This window comes from Coenobita brevimanus, chromosome 8, assembly GCF_032717465.1.
Source record: "Coenobita brevimanus isolate Jiangsu-jjx chromosome 8, ASM3271746v2, whole genome shotgun sequence".
NCBI lineage: Eukaryota > Metazoa > Arthropoda > Malacostraca > Decapoda > Coenobitidae > Coenobita > Coenobita brevimanus.
In genome coordinates this window covers 11,387,169-11,414,131 of record NC_136961.1, presented here as the reverse complement: position 1 = coordinate 11,414,131, position 26,963 = coordinate 11,387,169, and the positions used below count along the sequence as shown (strand labels likewise).

General features: G+C 39.5%; 1 protein-coding gene across 1 annotated transcript in view; it reads right to left on the bottom strand.

Moving 5' to 3' along the window:
* Positions 1-26,359, bottom strand: part of LOC145406544 (carboxylic ester hydrolase-like) — a 63,665-nt gene extending 37,306 nt beyond the window's left edge. The window contains exons 1-7 of the mRNA XM_080277642.1: positions 26,165-26,359; positions 25,431-25,607; positions 24,488-24,617; positions 22,054-22,109; positions 17,384-17,513; positions 16,394-16,587; positions 2,355-2,505 (exon numbers count right to left, since the gene is read on the bottom strand). Coding sequence (XP_080133768.1) covers positions 2,355-2,505; positions 16,394-16,587; positions 17,384-17,513; positions 22,054-22,109; positions 24,488-24,617; positions 25,431-25,607; positions 26,165-26,359 — 1,033 coding nt within the window. The remainder of the gene's footprint in view (positions 1-2,354; positions 2,506-16,393; positions 16,588-17,383; positions 17,514-22,053; positions 22,110-24,487; positions 24,618-25,430; positions 25,608-26,164) is intronic.
* Between the last annotated feature and the right edge of the window lie 604 nt (positions 26,360-26,963).

The window sequence follows — 26,963 nt, the reverse complement described above, 5'->3', positions numbered from 1 at the left end:
TAGGAAAAGAATAGTGGCCTTCTACAACCTCTGTCTGTATTTCCTGCTGCCTATGATCTCCAGTCTTTCAAACGCAGTGTGTCCAGGCATCTCAAAATGATTGGATCTTGAATTTGGCTCTATATTGTATTTTGTTTTTCTCTTGGAGGGAACTGTTACTGCGGGCTCATGGCCTTTGGTTCCTTCTTCCTCGCATAAAAAAAAAAAAAAAAACTATGCTACAGAACGACCAGAAAGGACGCTAGAGGTGAAGGCACATATAGAAGGATAGAAACCGTGAGAGGAGAGATTGGAAATTAAAGATTTCTGCCAGACTTGATCGAAACTCTTTGAGATGTCAAGTGCAATGACAAAACTTTAGCCAAAGTCCCGAAAGGAGGATGACCAGGAGTCTGAAAGGTTGGTGAGAAAATCACCAGTGGAGCATCCCTGCTGCAAGACGGTTGTAATAGGAAAGATGATTTTTTTTGTTAAAACTACTCAAAAACTTTTGAAATACAGAATGTTAAAGCAATTGGGTGATTGTTAAAGGATTGAGACTGGTCACCCTTCTTTGGGACTGGCTGAATGAGAGCAAACTTTTAATAAGAAGGTGTACGTTGACAGACAAAGACGAAAGAGTTTACCTAGGCAGGGTGTAAGCACAGAAGGACAGTTCTTGAGGACAACAGGAGGGACCCCATCAGGTCCATATGCCTTGACAGCATTGAGGCCAGTTATGGCAGAAAATATATCACTTGAAGAAATTTTAATTCCAGCCATGAGGAAGTCAGAAGGGGGAAGAGATGGAGGGACTGCACTGGAGTCATCTAAGGTGGAATTGGAGGAGAAAGTCTGAGCAAAGAGTTCTGCTTTAAATATACAAGAAATAGCTACAGAGACATCAGAGTGGAAAAGAGGAGGGAAGAATGATGAGGAATAGTTGTTAGAACGGTTCTTAGCAAGGTGCCAGAAGGAGGGTTGGAGAGTTCAGAGCATTTAGTATGGATGAAATTATTTTTATTTGAGTGAAGAACAGACTTAGCACAATTCCGGGCAGAAACTAAAAAAAAGATGAGATTCGGGGGTGGGTTGGATTTGGTACCTTTTGTAGGCCTTCTCCTTGTTGTGGACAGCATTAGAACAAGCGTGATTAAACAATTGTAGTTTTTGCATTATTCAAAGGATATGAGAAAGGAATGTATGCTTCCATGCCTGAGGGAATAGCCTTAGTAATGGACATGGCATACTCAGATGGCTCTCTTCAATGGGAAAATGAAAGAAGTACTGCCTGAGGACCTCTCAATCAACCAACATTTCTTTGGAGGGTCCACAGGTCGGACAGGAGTGGTAGGACTGGTTAAGGCGATAAGGCTGTGATCGGAGGAGCCCAATGGAGAGGAAATATTTGCAGTGTAAGCAGAAGGATTAGTTGTAAGGAAGAGGTCAAGTATGTTGGAACTCTCACAAAGGCAGTCAAGGATACATGCAGTGTGCTGTAAGAGCTGCTGTATGTCACCAAGGATAGAAAAGATGTAGGCTTGTTCGTTAGGTGGATTAGTGAAAGGAGAGGAGAGCCAACGGTTGTGGTGAACATTGAAATCTAGAATGGAGATCTCCGAGAAAGGAGAAATGGAAAAGATGTGTTCCATGGTGGAAGTAAGACGGTCTAAGATTTTTTCATAGTAGAGTTAGGGGATAAGCAAACAGCACGGATATATATGGTCAGAGAACAACAGGAAAGCTGTGGCCAGAAAGCAAAGAATTCAGAAGTGTAGCTATACATATTTGTTTTCATTAGTCCATCGCACCCCCATAACATTTTCAAAACAAGTCCATTTTTTTGTGAAGTTTCTGAATGACTCAGTTACCCATAACTACTATATTCAGGATTTTCAATGGTATTTTGAGAACCAATGAGTGCCTGGTAAGGCAGCAACTCAGATTTTTTCGCTCATATTTAGAGTCCCTGAAAGGATAAACTGTGGTTAACGTGTATCACTGTGATACTATCACAGTCAAGAGTAAAGTCAAGAGGAAGAGCTACCCTTTCCCCTTATCATGTAAGTAAAAAATATTGCAAATATAAAAGGTGGGAGGGGGTTCGTATGTACTATACTCTCGGTGAGCTTCAACTCCTTGAACATATGACAGTTGATTGATCTATTTTGGTTCCTCAGACAATTTTAAACCTCGAATAGGGCAGTGAAAGGATACATAAACCTTCCAGTATAAAAAGCCATCTTTAATCTGGATATAATTGTCTGGTAGCAGCAAGAATTTACTAACAAAAGATTAACCAGTATAAAGGGGTTAAGGTTATGATCGGCTAACCAGCGACAATGCATATGCAACTCTGCCCATGCAATACTTACGAAGCGACAGCAAAGCGCCATCGTCCTTGTTAGTGCCTGACATGAGGTCCGCCTTGGCGATTTTGCCTTCTCTCATCAGCTTACCTGGCTCGTCAGGCAGGTACACCCCATCCACTCTGGGTACCATTAGCAGCGGCAGCAAGTACCAGTCCTGTCAACGATAACATATTCATACATCTGAAAACGTCAACATATATTAGCACACTTGTCAGCACCAACGCATATTAATACTCCTCACAACACCAAACACACATATTACCGTAATCAGCCTGAGTCATAAGACACACTTCAGCAACGTGTGCTGTACAGCTGCCGACAAAGGGAGCGAGGACATCTAGTTCAGAATCGAGGTGGTAGTGTCCTCATCGCACACGGTAACGGAGGCGTGTCGTCATGGAACTTTACCCAGTCATTCACATTGATGTCAGTGAACTGTGATCCAGTGTTTCGACACTTACAGATTCGTTTATCCTGGTTTCTATACTTGTCAGGCGAAATTATAATACTGTATAACACAAGTAACAAGATATGGAAAAGGTAAAAAATACAAGTATAACCAGGATTCCTTTCAGTTATTAGTTCATTTTTTCTTTAAAGAGAGATATTCAGAGGCAAATTATATACATGCTGCAGATTTTACAGGACTACATGGCTCTCTATCGCCTATTATAGCATTGGTAGATGTTCGTATTCATGCTTATGTCGTTGAAACTTTTTCTCTTTTTAAATTGCGGCCAATCACCCCCCAGTCACCTCCCACGCATCCAGTCACCAACCCATCTACTCCTACAACCCCCCCCCCACCAAGCCATTCTACACACCCCACTCAACCACCCCACCCCACCCTTAACAATTAGACTTGAATTACTGTGGGTTGAAGTTTGGGGAAACTAATATGGAGATGTGAATTCCAAAGAGAATCTATTCAAGGAATGAAGGAATTCTGGTAGGTAGAAGCTCAGCAATATGACAGTGTGACGATTATCATGAGCTCTTCTACAGTATATTCCCAGGTAGAACGGTGGAAGGCGTGGAGAGGTGGCACAATGGATGCAGTTATACCTGAGAAATTACCATAGAAATATCTAAAATAATGAAGGGAGGCAACATTCCTCCTTACTTGTAAGCAGGCATTTAATTTGTATTGCTGGGTTATTATTTATCCCTGCAGATTTTCTTTTTTCTTCTTTAATTTTTCCAATTGTTTCAGTGCAACCTCTGACATACGCTCCACAAGGCAGAACAATATTAGAGCTAGGAGAGCACATGACTTGTAAATTATGGCTAACCGCTCGGTAGTGAAGAAGCTAGGTACTCTGTGCGGTAAATTAAATTTCTCTGTCGCGGTTGTAGCCAGTGATCTAACGTTACTGTAAAGTTTAGCCTAACACAAAGAATTTTAGTATTATTTGAGATAGGAATATTGGTTGCACTGAAGGTATCATACGACTTAGACAACATGCAATATCCAACTATTGGTTAACTCTCTCTCTCTCTCTCTCTCTCTCTCTCTCTCTCTCTCTCTCTCTCTCTCTCTCTATATATATATATATATATATATATATATATATATATATATATATATAAAAAATATATATATATATATATATATATATATGGTTTTCGTACCATTAAATGAGTCAATGTTATTTTGTCCCCATGCAGCGAACATAGGTGAGATTTAACTTAGTGAGACTGTTGGGCTGAACTGGAAATTAAAAATATCAATCTTCGTGACGATGTAAAGGAACTACTGTATGAACAGTTAAGTCATCTGCATCTGAGTGAATGAGATTGTGGGTGGCAGGCAAGATATCATTTATATGAATAAGGAGAAGGGTTAGAGACAGGACTGATCCATGTAGCACACCATTATTTATTGACTGGAAATTTGATTACACACTATCTACCCTTACTTTCATCTAGAACAAAAGATGATAGACTGTTGAAAGGGAGCTTCGATATAAAGAAGCATTGCCATACTCTGTCGAAAACTTTAAATGTATCAATGGATACTACATGGGTTTTCTCACTTTGGCCAGTTGACTGATGGGTTGTAGGAGTAGTTAGATTCAGTATGACAACAGAGGATTGTGGTAAAAGTTATACTGTGTGTCACTAATGAAGTTGATGGATTAGAAATATATGACACGTGCTTATTATCGACAGACTCAAATACCTTCCCATGAGAAAATGTAATAACTATTTATATGTAATCACAGTGGTCAGAGGAGCTTGCCTTCTTTGAAAGAGATGGATGTTGGCATCTTTCCAAAAATTAGGGAATGGAATCTTAAGTATGCAGAGCCTGAATAATCCGGCTTGAACATGAGCAAGCTCTGAAGAACAGTTTTTCACTACTTTGGAAGGAATTCCATCTGTACTTGAAGCTACGTAAGTTGGTAAACAGTCTAGAATTGAATTCACATTTCTTGTCTGCATCTTTAGTAGACCAGTGTCGAGAGAGCCATGTTCTAGTACAGGAACGTTTTAATAGATTACCTCTAAGGTAGAATTTTTGGCAGATATACTGGCAAGAATTTTTACTTTCCATGGGGGCATTTACAAAAATTCCGTCTGAATATTTTAATGGGGAAATGGGTTATGATTTGAAAAAAATAATAATAATAATACTGAGAGACCCAAAGTTGGCCAGAATATTCTATAATCATAAGGACTATAAAAAAGTCTGGATGTTTGGTTATGAAGAAAGTTTGATTTATAGCGATTTATTAATGTTTAGTTAAGCAACGTTGGGTCTGGTTAGTACTTGGATGGGTGACCGCCTGGGAACACCAGATGCTGTTGGCATCCCTACGTGTCAAGTGGGGTTGGTGGAGGATTAGTGCCCCTCCCTGTAAAACAGTTAACTCTAAGCCGTTGGCCACCCCGTTTGGGATACATGGCGTCTGGCAATGAATGAAAAAAAAAATAATGTTTCTGAGTGGTTTCTAGGAATTTTAAAATGTTAAATGGACTCTGTAGTTTTTAACCTCCACCTGACAAAGTCGGAGGAGGGTGTTGCTATCGCTGGGATCAAAAGGTGTTCGTCTGTAGAGATGGACTGCAAGGCGGCTAGACGGGGGTAGAGATTTCGTTTCCAGGCGAGGACTCAGAAAGTATTCACCATAGACTCATGAAATTCATAAAGGGACGTATCTTATAGTGAATTGGTGCCTACTGATAAGTAGAATACTGTCTTATTTTTTTTTTTTAAATGAAAAAGTAAGAACTTGTATATTTCATTTCCAGGATAGGACTCAGGAAGTACTACAGGTACATGCTTCAAACTTGTCAGAAATATATGTCAATATGCCTCCTGGTGCCTTTTGGAAAGTAGAATGCCATGAGACCATAAAATATCATGAAACTGCAAAAACACATGAAACTGATTATTTTAACGCATTTTTCTTTACAAATTTTCCAACTATTACCCCTAGGGGGAAGAAGCTGTGCATGATAATTGATTAATTGAATATCTAATTAGGTATGAAGTTCCATAACTTTATCTACTACACTCAGTAAGAAAGAATTGGTTTATTCAGTTTTTTGGTCTTGTTAGACTCAGTTTACCATGCTGATTCCAATGGTATATATTTTGTTTGTCTATCTCTAGGTTTTTGTCAACAATTGGCAATTGTTTATTTCAAGTCTTGTTACCACGTGCTGATGTAATGGCTGATGAATTGGTTACCACGTCACACACAAACACACACACACACACACACACACACACACACACACACACACAAACAAACAAACAAATACACCATCTGTGTCCATTCAAATGTCGCTAATATGACAATTATTGCATCGTGCAACGCAGATCGAGTCAGTTCACTCTATGAACTAGTCTCACGTTGCTATTTTGGCTGGTCAACATGTTTTTGAGCTGTTCCTAAAGGTGATTCAACTGATGAGAATGACCAGTACACGTTCTTGAAAGCTATCAGCCGATACATTTGATTATGTATGTGAAGAAAATATTGGACTGAAGATAATCAGACACAAAATCCACCTTGATACCAAATTTGCTCATGCATACAAAGCATATTTTGACATAGCAATGGGCGATCAAGATCAGGTTTGGGCTCCACACTGCACATGTGGTAGTTGTTGCTCCTCTCTTGAAGCGTGGCTACAAGGAGCGAGAAAGAAGATGCCTTTCACAGTTCCGAGAGTGTGGCGAGAGCCTTCAAATCACCATGACGATTGTTATTTTTGCATGGTTGGTGTAAGTGATGAGAAGAGCATTAAGGGCAGAAAGACCAGTATATATCCAAATTTGCCTTCTTCGATCTCTCTGGTGCCTCACAATGTTAAGCTGGCAATTTCTGTCCTTAATGCAGACACGGAAGTTATCTCTGACCACGAGAACATAGTCAATGATTGAGGGGAGAGTGACGATGAATCGTATGTTGGAGAATGCTTCGGAGACACTTCACACTTTCCTAATCAGCAAGAACTGGATGACTTGGTACGAAATTTAGGACTCACCAAGTCCAATGCTGAACTGCTTGCATCATGTCTAAGCGAATGAAACTTCTCGGATCCCAGTTGCAAGTTGAGCTATAGGAAACGCCATGGCAAGTTTGCATCTTGTGCGGATGCACAGCTCGTCAGTGACCTGATCGGCTCATTCCACCGGCTTGGATACAGATTGTCAATCAAATTGCACTGTCTGCATTCCCACCTTGATTTCTTCAAAGTAACATGGGTGCAGTCAGTGAGAAGCATGGCGAGTGGTTCCACCACAACATTCTGCTGATGGAACCCAGATATCAGGGCAGGAGGAACGAGGCAATGGAGGGCGATTACGTTTGGGGACTGTTGCGCGATTGTCATCACAACTACAGAAGAAAGTCAAAATCAAAAGTGCATTTCTAGATACTGTGTGCCCAGCATTCCTTGTGATGTTACTGTTTGCTCATTTTCTTGTTATATTCATTATATGCACCCGGAAGTATATAAATTCTTTGACATTCTCAACATTCTTGAAACGGTAACAAGTTGCAGTTCCTGCCCTTGTATGATACATATATTGTTGCATAATTCCTGTAACTCTAGATTTACACAAAAACAAATAGCATATTCGGCATCTACGCGTTGACATTTATCAGAAATAGCGTAATAATTAACATAAACGAAAAATTCGTTTAAATTTGTTACACAGTGTTATGTAATCATAAAAATGGCTGCCCAAATGAAAAAAGCTTGTCATATTTTAATCAGATTTGCTCATAACTTCATTACTGCCATGGATAAACTACTGAAATTTTTAAATTTTAAGGTCTTTGTGATATACATTAAACAATTATTGACCAAATTTTCTGTCTGAAAATACTTTAAACAGCAAAAATATATAAAATTAATCATTAGCTTTGCAACTGTTACACCCAACGGGCTGAAATTGCACAAGATAAATGAACATGTGAATGCCTAATTATGTGTTAAGTTTGATGACTGTATCTATTATGTAACCATAAATAATGGATGCCTGAATAAAAAAGCATAGGTTAAAATTTCACCCAAATCTGCTCATAACTTATTCATTACCATGAATAAACTACTGAAATTTTCATTTCTTAATGCCTCTGTGTTATGCTTATAAAAATTAATGATTAAGTTTTCTGTATTTTTTTTTTTTTTTAATGCGAGGAAGAAGGAACCAAAGGCCATGGCCCGCAGTAACAGTTCCCTTCAAGAGAAAAACAAAATACAAAAGAGAGCAAAAATCAGGATCCGATCATTTTGAGATGCCTGGACACACTGCGTTTGAAAGACTGGAGATCATAGGCAGCAGGAAATACAGATAGAGGGAGACAGTTCCAGAGCTGACCTGTTGCATAAATGAAAGACTGGGAGTAACGGTTAACTCTTGCATTAGAGAGTTGGACAAAAAAGGGATGAGAGTTTGCTGCCAGACGGGTGCTACGCGCCCGTCGTAGAGGTGGAGGAATGCAAGCAGACAGTTCAGAGGAGCAGTGACCATTGAAGTAGCGATAGAAAAGAGATAAAGATTCAACAGTGCAGCGAAGAGACAGAGGTTGAAGGGAGTCAGTAAGAGGAGGAGAGTTAATGAGACGAAAAGCCTTTGACTCCACCCTATTGAGAAGAGCTGCATGTGGGGAGCCTCCCCACACATGAGAGTTGTACTCCACACAGGGGCGGATAAAACCTCTGTATAGAGTCAACAATTGTGCAGGGGTAAAGAAAGAGCGGAGTCGGCTTAGCACACCCAATCTCTTGGAAGCAGATTTTACAAGAGATGTAATATGGTCTTTCCAAGATAAGTCCCGAGTAAATGAAACCCCAAGCAAGTTCAAGGATGATGCAGGATTAAGCTGAATATTATTAAACATTAATGGGTATACCTGTGGAAGATTTTGTCGGGTTGATAGGTGTAAGAACTGAGTCTTAGATGCATTAAAGACAACCATATTATTTTTACCCCAGTCAGCGATACGAGCCAAGTCAGACATTAGGTGTGCCATAGCCTCATCCCTTGTTTCTTGAAGTAACTGTTGAGATGGGCGTTGCGGGAACCGAATGGAAAGGTGAAGGGTGGAGTCATCAGCGTATGAGTGGATAGGGTTAGATGTACAGCTTAGAAGATCATTGATGAATAAAAGGAAGAGAGTTGGTGATAGGACAGAGCCCTGAGGAACACCACTGTTGATAGATCTAGGAGAAGAACGATGGCCGTCTACAACAGCGGCTATAGAACGACCAGAAAGGAAGCTAGCGATGAAGGCACAGATAGAAGGATAGAAACCGTAGGAGGGCAGTTTGGAAATTAAAAATTTATGCCAGACTCGATCGAAAGCCTTTGAGATGTCAAGTGCAATGGCAAAGCTTTCGCCAAAGTCCCGAAAGGAGGATGACCAGGAGTCTGAAAGGTAGGTGAGAAGATCGCCAGTGGAGCGTCCCTGACGGAACCCATACTGACGATCGGAAAGAAGGTTGTGATAGGAAAGATGCCTTAAAATTTTTCTATTAAGAATTGACTCGAAAACTTTTGAAATACAGGACGTTAAAGCAATTGGACGATAGTTGGAGGGTTGGGAGTGGTCACCCTTCTTTGGGACTGGCTGAATGAGAGCAAACTTCCAGCAAGAAGGAAAGGTACAAGTTGACAGACAAAGGCGAAAGAGTTTGCCTAGGCAGGGTGTAAGCACAGAAACACAGTTCTTGAGAACAACAGGAGGGACCCCATCAGGCCCATATGCCTTGTTAGTATTGAGGCCAGTGATGGCAGAAAATACATCAACTGAAGAAATTTTAATGTCAGCCATGAGGAAGTCAGAGGGGAGAAGTGATGGAGGAACAGCACCGGAATCGTCTAAGGTGGAATTGGAGGAGAAAGTCTGTGCGAAGAGATCTGCTTTATCAGTAGAAGAAATAGCTACAGAACCATCAGAGTAGAAAAGAGGAGGGAAGGATGATGAGGTAAAGTTGTTAGAAAGATGATGAAATAATTTCAAATAAATATAAAAACTTAAAAATATTACATTCTCATATATTAAATGCTAAATTTCACTATAATGGCGGTGATGTATTATGACATACCATTTTACTTGCAATAATTACAATATATTATTTAATCAATCATATACTAATCAGCTATATGAAGAACAAAAATTACTGTAAATTTAGAATAAATTTTTAATGTTTATTACCCTCCACCTGACAGACTCAGAGGAGGTTGTTGTTATCACTGGGATCAATAGGTGTCTGTCCGTAAAGTTGGCCAGTAGGGCGGCTGGCCAGGTGCAGAAATGTTCCTGGGCCAGAACACAGAAAGTATTCACTAGAGAGTCATGAAATTTCAGAGTTATTTGTGTTATACTGACCTGGTGCCTTTTGATAGGTAGATGCTGTCTTAAGTAATTTTATTTTAACAATAGAAAAACTAAACAAAGAAAAAAAAGAGAGAGATTTCAGTGGAACCTGCACAAGGAATCTGAAGGGCTAAGGTTATGTGTCCTCAAGGCATTCTCCATATACCCACCTTTAAAAGAAAAGCTTGTGGGTGGGTCAGGGTCATTATGCACTTGGTAAGGTATGCAGGGAGGTAGTGTGTATGTGCTTGGTTAGACGAAAGGTTGCAACAGCATAGCATTGCCTATGTTTTAAAGTAAGTGATATATGCTAAAGATTTTGGATGATTTCTCTGGCACTAATGAAGCTGAACCATCTGTGAGAGTCAGATCTCTTTGTAAATTATTAGCAGGATATGAACAGCTCCTTACCAAGTTCCATTAAGACACAAATTTGTCACAGATGTGGTCAGATATATACTACAACAGTGTCAGATACTAGACATTCATGAGCCTGGCAAACACTCATTCACACACATCATTCAAGCGCCCAGCATCCTGGTTCCTCCTGCTTCAGCAAAGCAAAATTTCTGTTTGGGTAAGTTTGGCTTCACTTAATCTCTTCGCTGCTAGACACCATCCGTGAGTCGAATAAAATAATTTGGAATCATTAATCATAAGCGAGAATAGTACATTATGGTATGAAAGAGTTATCAGAATTTTGTCAGCTTTCCAGGAGCAAGGAAAACCAGCAGACTACACAGCATGATTAGTTGGAAGAGAACCATCACAGATGGAAGTTCCATCAACAACTGCAGTTATGCAGCATTCTTCTTGCAACGTCAGAGAACTTCGTACTATCTATAAGTGCCTTCCGGCCTTCTGCGTCACTCAGCACTGGTCCAAACGAAAATTTTTTCCGAACCGTGCGAGTTCGCAAAGTAATTGCCCAAATGAGAGCAATTTTTGAAAAGCTATCTTCATCACCGCCATTGCCATTACCAACACCATTAACACCATCAGTGCTACCACCACCACCATCACAACACCTACCACCATCATCACAGTTACCAACACCACTGCCACCACAACAGCTACCACTATCATTACCACTATTGTAAATGTCCATCCCCTCCTCTCTCTCTCTCTCTCTCTCTCTCTGCCCCGTCGTATTTTGCCGCGTATGCAACATATACCACCAATTGGGACATTTACTGAGGGACAAAACACCTTTCCAGAAAATTTCAATTGACATGAATCTGAAGCAGTCCAATCTGAGACCCAATTCCAGTCATCCTGCAAAGTTCCCTTTTCCTGTTTGGCTACACTACACACACACACACACACACACACACACACACACACACACACACACACACACACACACACACACACACACACACACACACACACACACACATACCACACACACACACACACACACACACACACACACACACACACATACGCACGCATGCACGCACGCGCGCCAATTATTTTAGTATATCACACTCGTCAGGAATCTTTTTCAGAATATTATTTCTTTGTATATTACAGTCTTTAAATCTCTGACACACTTATGGCACGAACATGGGCAAAATCTCTGACACAGTTATGACACGAACATGGGCAACTTAAGCCCGTCATCGGCTACACTCCCAAGGGGACCACACACTATCCATCTATTATTCCTCCGTGGACTTGTTCCTGCTTCGGCCAGTTTTCCCCATCAGTTTTATCCATGAACATATTCACCCTCAAGGATCTCTTCTCTCCACACACCTTTTTTATAATCATGAGGAGACAGGTACTCCCTCCAGTCTACGTAATAAATTTTCTGATTTAGAGGCCCTTTTCTTTACCGATTATGATGTAATTGGAGTTACAGAATCGTGGCTAAATACTGAGCCGAGAGATTTTCTAGCAGAGTTTAATTTACCAAGCTATCAAATTTTCAGTAGTGAAAGGAAGAATCGAGCAGGGGGCAGTGTGTTGTTATATGTTAAATCAGGATTTCATCCAGTCAAAATTACCAAGACATGTATTGAAAACATCGACACTATATTCAGCTTAGAAATGAATCTTGTCATAAAATCACTCGGGTTATTTTATCGTCCACCCGGTCAGCCACTCAACATCGATAACGAAGTCTATAATTAAACTGCCGAACTATCTTGTATGCAAAGCACTGTAATATTTAGTGACTTTAATTTACCAGTTCCAAAATGGAGAGAAGCCCTATCCTCACACACAGGGTTAGACCTATAAATATAAACTTGCAGGAAAGTTCTTTGTATCAATTAGTAATTTATCCGACACGTGGAGCTAACATCCTAGACCTTGTCTTAGCTACATCAAAAAATGTAGTGAGTAATGTTATTGTAGGAGAAGAATTTAGTACAAGTGATCATAGCATAGTTACATTTAACATTAAATTCAGTGAAGACAGTGTCAAGGCCAGTTGTGAGAAAGTGCCTGACTTTAAGAGAGCAAATTTCAGGAAATTACAGGCAAATGCAGGTGCAGGTAACTGTCATCCCATTGTCAAAACTTTATATATCAATGACGCATGGAGTTACTTCACAGAAACTCAACAGTGCCATCAAATTATGTATTCCTATGCGCAAGAGAAGGCCCGTCAAAAATTCTAAACCCAAATGGTGGAACTCCAACATTAAACATTGTCTAGAAGCAAAAAATCTTGCATATAAGAATTATAATACCACAAAGAGTCCAAGTGATAAAAATGAATATGATGCCCTGCAATGAAAAGCCAAAAAATTAATTAAAAGGAGTAAAAAAAACCTTGTGACATATATTGCAAGTATCAGTAAATCAAATACCAAAGAATTTTTCAGGTTCATAAGAAGCAAAAAGGTAGTAACTCCATCAATCGATCCTTAGTCACAGGAAACGGAGAGCACACTGATGAAACTATGATGGTGAAAATTCTTAATAATTTCTTCGCATCAGTATTTGCAACAGAAAATATACATACAATTCCTACAGTTTCCCCCATTCCTATAGAAGAGGGCAACATAATCACTGACATTACAGTTAGCAATCGTGACGTACTGTTTGCAACAAACAAATTAAAGGAGAATGAAGTACCAGGACCGGACAAAATATCGCCAAGTGTATTGAAGGAACTGCAGAATGAAATATCAAAACCTTTAGCTGAACTTTAAAAACAGTAAGGTGCCACATGAATGGAAGCTTGCAAACGTAACCCCAATATTCAAAAAGGGCAACAGAGCCCAACCAGAAAACTACCGCCCAATTAGTTTAACATTGATAGTTTGCAAATTGCTTGAAACTATTATCAGAGACAAGTTTGTGAAACTTAGAAACAAAAAATCTCAAAAAAGATTCGCAACATGGTTTTCGTGATAATCGCTCTTGCCTCACGAATCTGCTGGACTTTTCCAATGATATATTGAACATGTATGACGAGACTAAATCTGTTGATGTGGTCTACCTCGATTTTCAAAAGGCTTTTGACAAAGTTCCACACAAAAGACTCCTTCAGAAGCTAAAGGCACATGGTTTCAGCGGCAGTGTTCTCGTGTGGGTAGAAGATTGGCTCACTGGACGAAAGCAAAGAGTTGTATTAAATGGAAAAGAGTCAGACTGGATAAACGTTACAAGATGAGTGCCGCAGGGTTCAGTGTTAGGTCCCATTCTTGTCTTAATATATGTAAATGATATTGTCAAAGGATTGTGTTGCAAGATTTCAAAATTTGCTGATGATACTAAAATAGGTAACAGAGCAGATACAGCACTGCAAAGGCAGGCAATTCAGAGAGATCTTGATCAACTGTTTAACTGGATCCAAGTCTGGCAAATGGACTTCAATATTAATAAATGCAAAGTGTTAAACACTGGCAGTAGAAATGTAAGAGCAAGTTATAGCATGAATAATGTCCAAATTGATAGAGTAAACCATGAAAAAAGACTTAGGAGATATAATAACAGATGATTTGAAACCAAGCAAACAATGTACAGAAGCAGTGAAAAAAGCCAATAAATTGATTGGATTCATAGGCAGAGCATTTGAACATAAATCCGATAATATCATCCTCACTTTGTATAATTCCTTAGTAGGCCCGCACTTGGAGTAGTGCGTTCAGTTTTAGTCACCATATTATAAAAAGGATATAGAAAAGCTTGAAAGAGTGCAGCGAAGGATGACAAAGATGATACCTAGATTGAGAAATAAACCGTACGAGGAATGTTTAGAAGCCCTGAATCTCTTTACCCTAACAAAACGGAGGATAGGAGGAGATTTAATTCAAGTATTCAAAATATTCAAAGGACATGATAACATGGCCGTCAATAAATACTTCATAGTTGATCACTCGAATTACACTGGAGGCAATGGGCATAAAATAATTGGCAAACGATTCCAGTCGCATGAAGCTAAGCATTTCTTCTTCAATAGAGTTGTAAATATATGGAATAAATTGCCCTTCAACGTAATAAATAATACAGTGCAAACCTTTAAAGGTCGCCTGGATAAGTATTTGGCATCCAACCCCCAGCTTAACATGTTTACTCCTGAATAAAACACTTGTGTGTGTATAATTTTTTATTATATTTTATTTTAGTTTTTTAGAGCCTGGATCAAAATATGCAATTATAGTATATGCACAGACTAGGATATGCACAGATTGCCCTGAGTTAATGGTCACTACTCATACTTTCGACCTTGATGGGCTGTGGGTCACAAAGGGTCCCTGTTAGTTACGTGGCCACCATCTGGAATTTTTTAATGTGCCAGGAGTCACTGCTTCAGGAGGTGACTTGTTTGCTTGTCCCGCATGGGAAACTTCCTAGTCTAAGTGGAATGAATGGAGCTGGGGCCTGATTGACTGCTGCCTACCTTAAAAGCACCGGGCAAGGCTAACGCACCACCCCTGAATATTCACACTGTGCACTGTGCAAATTCCACGCTGTGTCAGCAGACGCCCCGTCAACTCAACGTACCCGTACATAGCGACATGCATTAGTTATTTATTTATTTGATTATTCATTTTAGTTTACTACTTTCTCTTTCAGGTAATTCATACTGGTAGCTTGTAGATAAGTTTTACAGAATGTAGTTTTTCCTTTTCAGTCTTTCCTATGAAATTTCCATTTCTTTTTTTCCATGGTGCATGGTGGTTTTTCTCACTTTTTCTCGCCAGTTTTAACTGGAGGGTTTGGAGGCGGGGGGAGCCTTCTTGCTTTACTATCCTTATACTTCAGCATGTAGAGTTAGATCTTGTAGTCATAGTCTACTCTGTAACAAACAGCCTCGAAAGACCATAAGGTCTGTTGCTGTTTGGTTTCCTTTGTACTCCTTTGTGATTCTTTCCCCCATGGATTATTTCTCCCTGGGAGCTATTCCTTCATGGACCAATTTCTCTGACGAACCTATTCCTACCATGGACATGTTTTTCCCACATCTGAGAAATTACCAATTCCTCATGGACATTTTTTCCCCTTATTAAGAGGATCTTCCCTTTCCTCAATGGTCTCATTTTCCTTAATGTGGGACGTACCTATTACCCATGTACCTATTGTCCTCTTTGGGAGAATTTACCTCATTCTTTGATTGACATTTGTCACCACCATGAGATTCCTGTTCGATACTTGAACCTACATTCCCTATGAACCTGCTTTTCCCATGGACCTACTTCCTCCATGAGCCTACTTCCAATGGACCTAATCTAAAAGGCTCCAACAGCAGGATGACAACAAGTTTCTTTGCAGAGAGAGAGAGAGAGAGAGAGAGAAAGAGGGAGGTAGAGAAAGAGAGAGTAGGCACAGCAACTTTTGTAGATAAGATACATGAGGCAAAACATGTAATACGCAAAATAAGCTGTTGCTGAACAGGTGCTGCCAAACATTCAAAACAAATGATGTAAGGTTCATGCACTGCAAATCACGGCTGCAGTTCTCTAATAAACTAACGACGTTTTCTGGAACTGTGATTTGTTTTTGCAGGAATGATAAAGAGTACTAGGTCCTCCCACTTCCCCTTCTTTCTACAAAATCAAATCTAAGCAAGAGCATTAGTAAAAGGTAGTTCTTTCATCAATGGAAGAAGGATAAGGAAATGAGGAAGTAGAAACCTCCCTTTTTTTCTGCAAATGAAAATACAAGATAAGTACGAGGAGAATATTAGCTATGTTAACTTGGACTGGCAAATGTTACGTTATCAGTACAGACACTCACAAACAGTTCGTATGTTTGGTAGACGATCTGGCGTGCGTCGAGAACCTGGAGACACGTCAGTATTTTCTGGCTGCCTTGGTCGGTGGGGCAAGACAGGGCCTCGGCGACCCTCTTGGCGGTCTGGGCAGCAGTGCGGGTGACGGCCCATGGACACAGGGCGCTACCAGACTGAGCGATCACGCGGGAGAATAGTCCTGTGGGGGAGTAGTTATTGCATTTATTGACACCTGACAATGATGCATACCCTCTCTCGACACACTAAAAGGCTGCATAATCAGACCGAGGAACCGATTTCCTCAATTATGAAAGAGTATTTTTTTTTCTTCATAACTTAGGCTTATGAATTTCGTGCAACCACTACTAAGTACTAAAGTTATGGGAGCGGCCCAGTTCTTTCAAGTAAAAACAGATTATGACTATAATTGGATCTACTTTTCAAATCTGTATCTAGGAGTTTCTGTAACCGAACGAATTTTGTACTAACATGAACAATAGTTTACCAACAGTCACTTGCCATCAGTGTATACTTGGGCATCTGACATCTTCCTACATATCAGAGAATATCTTTACTTAAACCAATTTGTTCTTTCTTGCATAGTGTCACGGTATATATCTCATACACATAATGACCAGAATCTGTGGGATAATTGCCAGCAAAGTGTTGACCATGACAGTGCATGGCAATAATAACATAAATCTAAGTGATCTCAAGTAAACATCTAATCGTATACAGATTTCCAGTAATATGGCAGCTGCAGTCAAAGAAAAAAAGAAAGATCTTAAATGCATGTATCACCATGGAAATCGCCTCCATGTCCCTGTTTTCCTCCACCATGTATAAAGTGGTAGGAAGACAGCATTGATGCAGAAAAAAAAGGGTGATATGGCTGTGATTTATTTGTTGCCACCCCCTCCAGGATTACAGCGTCTGAAGATATGTAGATAGACAGGTACACTCTGTAGGAGGATAGATAAATGAACCTCCCTTACCTTCAGCGGCTGGTGTCAACATTTGGTGGATGACAGATGCTCCTCCTGAGATCGAACCAAAAATAGTAACTTGGTGTTCGTCACCGCCGAAGTGGTCGATGTTCTTGTGGATCCAGCGCAGAGCTTGTGTCTGGGGAAGTATTGACAAAGGCTTTTGAGGGTGATTCCCCAACGACCCGACGATCAACTCAACTTCTTAACTTTGTTTTTGCAGAAATTACCAGGAATGTTTCAAAATGGGTTCATACCAGCCAGATGCTGATAATCAAACACAATATAAAATGCTTAGTTTCTACACATCAGACATGAAAGGAAGACTGCAGAATTATCCCGAATCTTTTGTTCTTCTGATATAACACTCATTTACGTAAATAATAACATCAGTTTGACAGTGAATCTCTAATTAACCCTCTTTTTTAATAGGCTAATCTTTATAGCAGTGCATTAATACCAGCAACCAATATTTTGTCTGGTTGCACTTTTGGTTTGACTCCTGCCAGATAATGGCTAAATTTTTATTTCATATGATCTATCTCGAGAGGTGTCCTTGCAACTTTTAAGACACTTCTCAAACTGAGGTGTTGGATATAGCCTTCAGTTAGCCGTTCACCACTGAAGTTCCATCCACAGTTGAATGAATATCTTTATAGCAGCCAGCTTAAAATAATTAATACGTCATCGGTATGGTTGATACGCATTTGTTTCCTGGCAAAAGGTAGAGAGAGAGAGATGGATACATACCTGGCAGATAGATAGATGGATGGTTAGATAGCTGGATATAATGACAACTTGAAAACATTAGTTGGGATATTGTAGGTTTGAGTGAGACCCACAGAATAGAAGAAAAAGTAATTCGACTCGAAGACAGCAACCATCTATTTTACTACAGAGGAAGGCAAAATGAAAGAGTTAGTGGTGTAGGACTTCTAATTAACAGAAGTCATGCAGACAACAATGTTAAATTCAGCAGTGTATCAGAAAGCAGAATGGGTTGTAATTAGACTATGCAAAAAATATACTGTATCCTGAAAGTAATACAAATATATACTCCAACTTCCCAAAGCTCAGATGAAGAAACAGAAACATTCTATGACGATTTCTCCCAGATTATACAAGAAGAAAAGACCACATATACTATACTCATGGGAGACTTCAGTGCAAAAGTTGAGAAATCAAAAACTGAAAAAGCATGTCTGGGAATATTTGGAGTGGGAGAAAGGAATGAAAGAGGAGAAATGGTGGAAAATTTTGCTGAAATGTATAACATGACAATAATGAACACATTCTTTAACAAAAGAACAGGGAGAAAGTGGACCTGGAGAAGCCCAAATGGAGAAACAAAGAATGAAATCAACTTCATTATAGCAGATAATAACACGATCACAAATGCCACTGTTACCAACAAAGTAAATATAGGAAGTGACCATAGAATGGTGGGTTGCACGGCCAGATTCAATTTCAGAAGTGAAAGATGATGATTAAAGAAAAAAAGATATACCCAATAAAAGTAAACGGAAACAAAGCAGTCTTCCAGGTGGAAAAAGGGAAAAGATATCAAGCTCTATGTAATGCTGACTGTGACATTGATGAGCTGAATGACGGGCTAACAAAAGTGCTAAGAGAATCAGCGAGGTAGTAGGAAAACCTAATACAACTAAAGCAAAGAAATATTCAGAAAAAAACACTCGAGCTTATTTAAAAAAAAAAAAAAAAGGAAAGGTAATAACTAAGAAAGATGAAGTAGAACGAGCGGAATTAATAAGCTTATCATCAAAAGACAAAGAAAGGAAAAAAGAAAGAGAAAGATGGATTAGATCAAAGAAACCATCACAAAAGGAAAAATTTTGAAATAGGTCCGAACTAAAATGGCACGAGGAAAGCAAAAAAATTACAACACTGAGTCAAAAACCGTGAAGTCACTGAATGCAGAAATAAGATGGTGGACAGAGTTGAAGAATTTTACAAAGGACTGTATGCATCAAACACAGCAATACCAATAACTAACTTTTCAGTTGACACAAGTGAAATACCTGAGGTAACACCAGACGAGGTAAACATTTCTCTTAAAAAACATGAAGAGAGGGAAGGCTCCAGGAGATGATGGAATAGCAGCAGATTTACTGTTGGATGCATGAGTAGAAGCACAAAACAGGCTTGCTCACTTATTTACTCAATGTATCAAAAAAGAAGAAAATTCCCAAAACGTGGTGTAATGCAGTAGTTATTTTACTTTGCAAAAAAGATGACTCAAAAGATCTTAATACCTATCGGCCCATAAGCTTATTACGTCATTTATTAACTCATCACTAAATTCCTTACGAACAGAATAACTACAAATATGGGGGAAAGACAACCTCGTGAACAGGCAGGATTCCGAAGCGGATATTCGGCTATTGATCATCTACACACAATGAATCAGCTAACTGAGAAAACTTCAGAATAAATAAACCACTGTGCTTAGGTTTTGTTGATTACGAAAAGGCTTTGACTCAGTGGAGCACATAGTAATTATAAATTCACTGCGAGAACAAGGAATAAGAACATTGTAAATCTGCTCGAAAACATATATAAAGAGGGAACTGCCACGGTTAAATTGCATAAAGACTCGGAAAAAATTAAGACTGAGAAGGGCCTGCGTCAGAGAGATACAGTTTCACCAAAATTATTTACAGCATGCCTGTATTTTCAGACAGCTAAACTGGGAAAACAAAGGAGTGAACATACATGGAGAAAAGCTAAATCATTTAAGATCTGCAGATGACATCGTCCTAATCTCAGAAACAGCAGAGACATTGCAAAAATGTTAAATGACCTGAACAGCAGAGACCTTTCAAGAAATGTTAAATGACCTGAACAGTTCATCTTTAGCAGGGCTAAAGATGAACTGGAGTAATATTAAAGCAATGTTTAATCCACAAACACAAAAGAGTGTCATCAGAATAAGCAAAGAAATTCCTGAAGAAGTCGTCGAGTACAATTACTTGGGACAAATACTAAAATTAACGAAAGTTCATGTTAGCGAAATAAAAAGACGCATTACAATTGGATGGAAAGCTTTCGGTAAATATGGAAACATCATGAAAAGTAGCTTGCCACTTTGCATGAAACGAAAAGTATATAACGAATGTATAATTCCAGCTATTACGTATGGTTGTGAGACTTGGACACTGGCATAATCGATGGAAAATAAATCAATCCGTTCTCAGAAAGCAATGGAAAGGTCAATGTTGGGAATATCTTTAAGAGACAGGAAAAGATCAACTTGGGTGAGAGAGCAGACTAAAGATGTTATAGAACTAATAAAAGAACAGAAATCAAGGTGAGCAGGCCATGTAGCATGAATAAGGGATAACCGATGGAGCAAGAGGCTGACTGACTGGACACTAAGAGATTGTAAACGTAGCAAAAAAAAAAAAAAAAAAAAAAAAAGGCCAGACAGGAGGTGGAGATGAGACAGACAAATTTGCAGGGAAACGTGGCAAAGATTAGCTCAATCAAGGCATTCGTGGAGGAGGTTAAGGGAGGTATTAGGAAGAGAGAGAGAGAGAGAGAGAGAGAGTCACAAATTTCTTGTCATTATCAATTTCTGAAAGTGCATAATTCCATCGTTCTAAATGAACCATAGGCCTACTGGGTTTATAAAATAAAATTCTAAACTAATATTCTCTGCAGCAGTTAAACCACTAAACAAACAGCCTTACACACAATTTGAACTTAATATAAAATTAAGAACAAATAGTCTTATACATTACCTTACTTAAGCACGACTAGGACATAAACCTGCCTTCATTTGCATCCAGTAGGTATCAACCCTCACCCATTTATTTTCCCCCCCGTGGACCTGTTCCTGTGCTGACATACTGTATAGCATTTCTCACAGCCAGCCTGTTTTTCTCCATTCACCTAATTTCATTTAAAGACATATTTTCCCCATGGATGTATTTTCACTCATAGGTGTATATTTCAAATAGACCCATTTTTTCACACGGACTTATTTTCTTTTTTGACATTTTCCCCTTGAATCTATTTTCACTGATATACCTACCGTATATTTCAGATAGTCCATTATTCCCATGGACCTATTTTTCAGATAGACTTATTATCCCTATCGAAACATTTTCCTCATGGACCTATTTCTCATGTACTTTTTTTTTCTCCATTAACCTACTTTTGCTCGACCATATCCCTTGGACCTTGTTTTTTCACCATGAATCTATTTTCCCCCTACAAGATTTCTCTCATGAACCTCCTTTCCGTCATGAACCTAATTTTTTCCCATGAGAAAGCACAAGATCCTCATATGGACTTTTTTTTTTTTTTTCACCCATGAACCTATTTCCTTCACAGACTTTTTTTTTTTTTTTTTCCCTGGTGGACCTACGTTCTTACTTGGGCACATTCTCCCAGAGGTGTATTGCACATGGTCCTTTCTTTCCCACATGGGCCTTTTCCTTCCCGGGCTCCATTCACACCATGACCTCATCCACCATGGCTCCATAATTCCACTACCTACCCAACACCCCACCCATTCACATACCCACAGCCTCAACCAGTGTACTCTGTCTCATAAGTATGGCAATGGCTCGGTAAGTTTCAACACACACACACACACACACACACACACACACACTGGAATAGGGAATGTAAAATGCAGATTCTGAATACAGTACCTGGTCTTTGAGTCCTAAATTTCCAGGCATCACTTGGTCTTCAGTCGACAAGAAGCCTGTGTGATAAAGCAGTAGCCATTTAGTAGTAATTATTGTGTAACCTAACTGTCTCTATCTCTCTTTCTCCCTGTCTGTTGCTCGTGACATTTCCTAGTCAGTATATGCACATTCATATGGCAATAGGATAATGTTTACTTTTATACCATCCATATCGATAATTTAGGATATCATCACACCCCTTCATCGAGACACTTTTTTTTTTTTTTACTGTGTGTACTTTCAGCAGCAAAAGTTTACCGATAATCGTTTGACACCCTTAGGTTCTAACTTCCATATTTTTCATTTCTCCCCATACGTAAGAGAGTATCCATTCTCCACCTCATTACTTGTGTTCTTCATATTGCCATCACAAGTGTATTTCATGTTACTCTTTCAGATGCAGCAACTGCCAAGGAAATTCTACTAGTAAAACTGTGGTCGGTAATTTCGCTAAAATCTTTAGCCGAACAATTTCAAGCCTCTTACACAATTATCCAGTGAGTGCCTCGGGCTCTGAATTCATGACTAAACTGCTGTTCACTTTAAATATTTCATTGTACAGAGTGTATTCATAGCTCAGTTCATAAAGTGTACTCACCACTGGTATATAATCTGTGCATATTCCATGTGAAACAATTTGACACCACGACCAATCGCTATTGGAATCTGCCGGATAATTCTACCTCACGTCAGTAAACCTGTTATCCCGACATTTCCATATAAGTATTGTTGTTGGATCCTCCCAGAGGCCAGTCGTAGAATCGCCATTGTCACTGAGTTACTGGATTATTAAGTTACTGAAATACAATCATACAAGAGCCACGCCAAGACTCGGCATGCCCAAATTGTTGTACTATGGGACTGGTTCTCTACCATAAGGTCAGGAAAGTTTCAAATTTTCGAGAATTCAGAGTTTGCCCTTTAGAAATTTGTAGAGGAGATTAAAAGTTGATGGGCTAGTCTTGGAATGGCGCTGACATTCCTTAGTTTTGCTCTAGAGTGTGTGATGTTAAGTTATTTAGGTTTTTCTATATCAGCTCACCTTTGGTAAGCTTTCATTAGTCTGAGCAAGTTTGGATACAGTATGGTTTTGAGTTTTGGTTAGGCAGGTCTGTCGATAGTTAGTAGGTAAATCAGAGCGGAAGAAATTTGTGCAGAAATTAGTGTTAGGGTTAGATTGATAGACAGAGAGGCAAACAGATGAGTGGATAAAAGACAAAGAATGTTAAGCGCGTGAATGGAAGGATACATAGATTGATGAATTTGTGGGTAGCAATCAAAATAGGTTAGTGGATGGGCAGGTACACAGATATACAGTTTAGATATATATGTACAGGTGGGTAAAGAAAAAGCGAGATACATGGATATATGAGTAGTGGACTGCAGTGTCATCTGGCAACTCTGACGCGAGAGGGAGGGGCGGAGGTAAAGCCAAATGCCGATTCATTATAAACTCTGTTTTTTGCTTTGTTTCAAACCCTCTTTTCTTTCCTTTTTCTACTGAGGGTCCAGCAGAGGCAGTCACCGGATGTGCTTGTTTTCTTGTACATTCAACAGATTAAGTTTCTTGGGATATCACGAGCTATGATGATCATGTAGAACATTATCACACTTCTCATGCATGATATTTATTCTCTCTGACAAGGAGAAAAGTCTTCACCCCTGATGGTTTGTTTATTTATAAGTTTGTTTGTCTGTTAGTAGGATTACTCAGAAACTAAAAGAGATATTTGGACCAAACTTGATGTGAGAAGATAGCCCATGTCCCAGGGAAGACTTGGTTAACTTTAGGGACCGATCTGGATCGTAATTCAGGTTCTAGGTCCGGAAAACACTTTTTGCGAAACCGTAATCAATGATGAGAGACCCTAACCCATTATGAAGAGTGATTTGGAAATTACGTTGCCCTTGATGGAGAGATGCCCTCCAGTGAGTGCCCCTCTAGTTTTATCGTATAAATAGTTGCAATTAGCAACATAAGTCAGGTACAAAAATATTGCACTTTTTTCTGAGAAGTCTGTTAAATACTAAGTATCTCATCACTGTGTTCAAAAGTCAGTTCACTTTCCTGTTATTAATAACTCTTAAATGTAACATTATTCCGACCATAGTTGTACTGCCTGGGTCAAATATTCGCACATCATTCTACTACAAATGCTTTATATAATGCATGTTTCTTCCACAATGGAACATTATTAAACAGGCATCTGTAGGCAGAGAAACATATAATTTCTTCTCAGCTAAGGAATAGTAGCAAGGAGAGGCAAGAGAGAACTTCTGTATTTATCCAGAGAGAAACATACTAAACTTGGCTCGCCTTCAGAACACTAGCCATCAGAGGGAACTGAAATGGAAGAGATTAGACAGGCTAACATACGTCGGCAACCGTACGTACCGAAGATGCCAAGACGGTATTGCACCACCACCAGCACCACATCGTGATCCAAAAGGACGTCAGGGAGGTACTGGTTGGCACCACCAAAGAAGAACGCGCCCCCGTGGAACCACACCATCACCGGTAGATTCTGAGGGTCGTCCCTCGGCTGTTTCGCGAACAATTCATTAGCACCAGGAATCAGATAACATGACGTGATTGTAATTTTTTTTTCATATGATTATATTCTGCCTAGGTTTTTTAACGAAAGAGACAAACAGCAAATTAACTCCATTCATACTAGGATTAAATAAAGTGCTTAAACAGAACAGAATGTAGCAAGAGATAATGAGAAATACATCTTTTGTGAAACGGTTAAATTCTTCATTCTGAAGGTATTTTCTGTGCTGAATAAAGTTGCCTGAAATTGGCCAAAATAAGACCAAAATGTCCTTTAGCAATAATGTTCATTTGAAACTAGCCATAGCATCGTCTCTCAGTAAACTGTTGCCTTCTCGCGTGTACAGATAAAAAGAAACATCAGCTTCTTAAGTATTGTTCCCAAGTGATCAAGTGCAGTTGTTAAAGAAGTTCCAGGATATTCTATGAAGTATTTAATATGAAACATGAACACCCAATTTTGCCATTTCACTACGACGAATGCATTACATAAAGCATTTCTGAGCTTGTGGTAACCTCATCGAGAGAAGTACTTCGAACAGTAAAATTAGCATAAAACCCGTGAAAGGGTCAACGAGTTGGACATGGGAGGCTAAATAGCACCTTTTCCATAGAGAATTTTTATGCAAAATTCACCTAAGTATTCACTTGCACATTTTATTTTTCGCATTAATACCGAAGCAGTTTATATCAATAACTTACAAGAGGATACTGGAGTGTACTGTATTGAATGAAATACTAAGGAAAAGTATAACGAAATCTCCATAATCACACACAGTACGACCGACCGTTTTACCTTAGGTGTGAAGACATTGAGGTAGAGACAGTCCTCACTGCCATAGTAGTCCTTCTCCTCTGCTTTGCGGTTAGTGAGGAATGGTTCAAAGCCGAGTTGTAAGCAAGGCTCAGGCATCACCGACCCATCTCGCACACCCAACCATTTCTCAGCTGGTTCTGGGTCCTGGAACAGGTTATCATCATCATCATCATCATCAAGCAAGTGATAGATTGCATTAAACAAAATTAACCTTTGCTACGAGGTCGGAATGAAACTCCTTCCTGACTTATCAAATCAATCCTATATTTTGACTACACTTGGCCATTAACGGATCTTCACAACAAACGTGCAGTACCATACCTGCGCTAAAACTGTGTAAGTGCTATTGATATTTAGCAACATTTCAACACTGTTTGAGAAAACTATACTGACATTCTAACATTCATCCAGAGCATGAATGGTGATAGCCTAGCACTATATAAAATCAGGCATGGCAGTATTCTAGCTTTTTTGAAGAAGCAGTATAATAACATACTAACACTGAAAGCCATATTAAGCAACATTGTAAAACTTTTAAAATATTTTATGGTGACATCATAACTCTTTCAGAAAAGGCAATTTTTGCAACATTCTAGCACTTTAAGAGGCAGGCATAGCAACATTTTACCACTTTTTGAAGCTACGTTCTAGAAACTGACAACCCTGGAAAGTTAGTGGTTTAACACGACGGCATGGTGTACCTTGAAGCGTAGGGGTCCGAGGGGAGGTTTGGCGAAGGGTATGCCGTAGTAGGAGTAGAATGTCCTGCCCTTACTCGCCTGCTCCACCACGCCAGAGACATGCCCTTGTTTGGTCTTCAGTACGGGCGCCTGGCCAGTCCCTCCTGTGGCAGCCACCGGAACTAGTAGCGCCGCCACAAGGATACCAACCCTCATTGTTCCTTCTCTTTGATGAACCTGACAAAAAAAAAAAAAAAAAAAAAAAAAAAGTGGGTGGTGCATTGGGCCATTGTAGTTTGGCCCCGAATTGCATGTCTCTACCCTGAGTGCCTGGACTAAAATTGCCCTTTCTCCATCTTCAGTGCTGAGTAGAAAGTAGAGATTTTCATTTGATTATGATGTTAATAGCGACCAAGTGCAATCCAAAGGTGGTGGAGCCTGAGTAGCCTACTGCTTTTTTGTACCACTGAGCAACGAAAAATAAGCAGCCAAGGGAAGAAAATCTCACCCAAGTAGAGACTGACGGACTGGAGTTATACTGACTGGCTGATTACATATGTTCCTTGCCGCCATAGACGAGAGAAATTGTATTGTCGTAGTATGTGATTCTAGATAGGCTACGGGAAGATGACTTTCCTCACATGAGTGAAATTCAAGAGGTCACAGGGTTGAAAACTGCCTGAGTAACCCCTGCAAGGCTTCAATTTCGCTCGTTTGAGTAAATTAGTCTGGAATTAACCTGAAAAAATATCACAGTGAGTTCATAACTGGGAAGATTTCACACACACACACACACACACACACACACACACACACACAC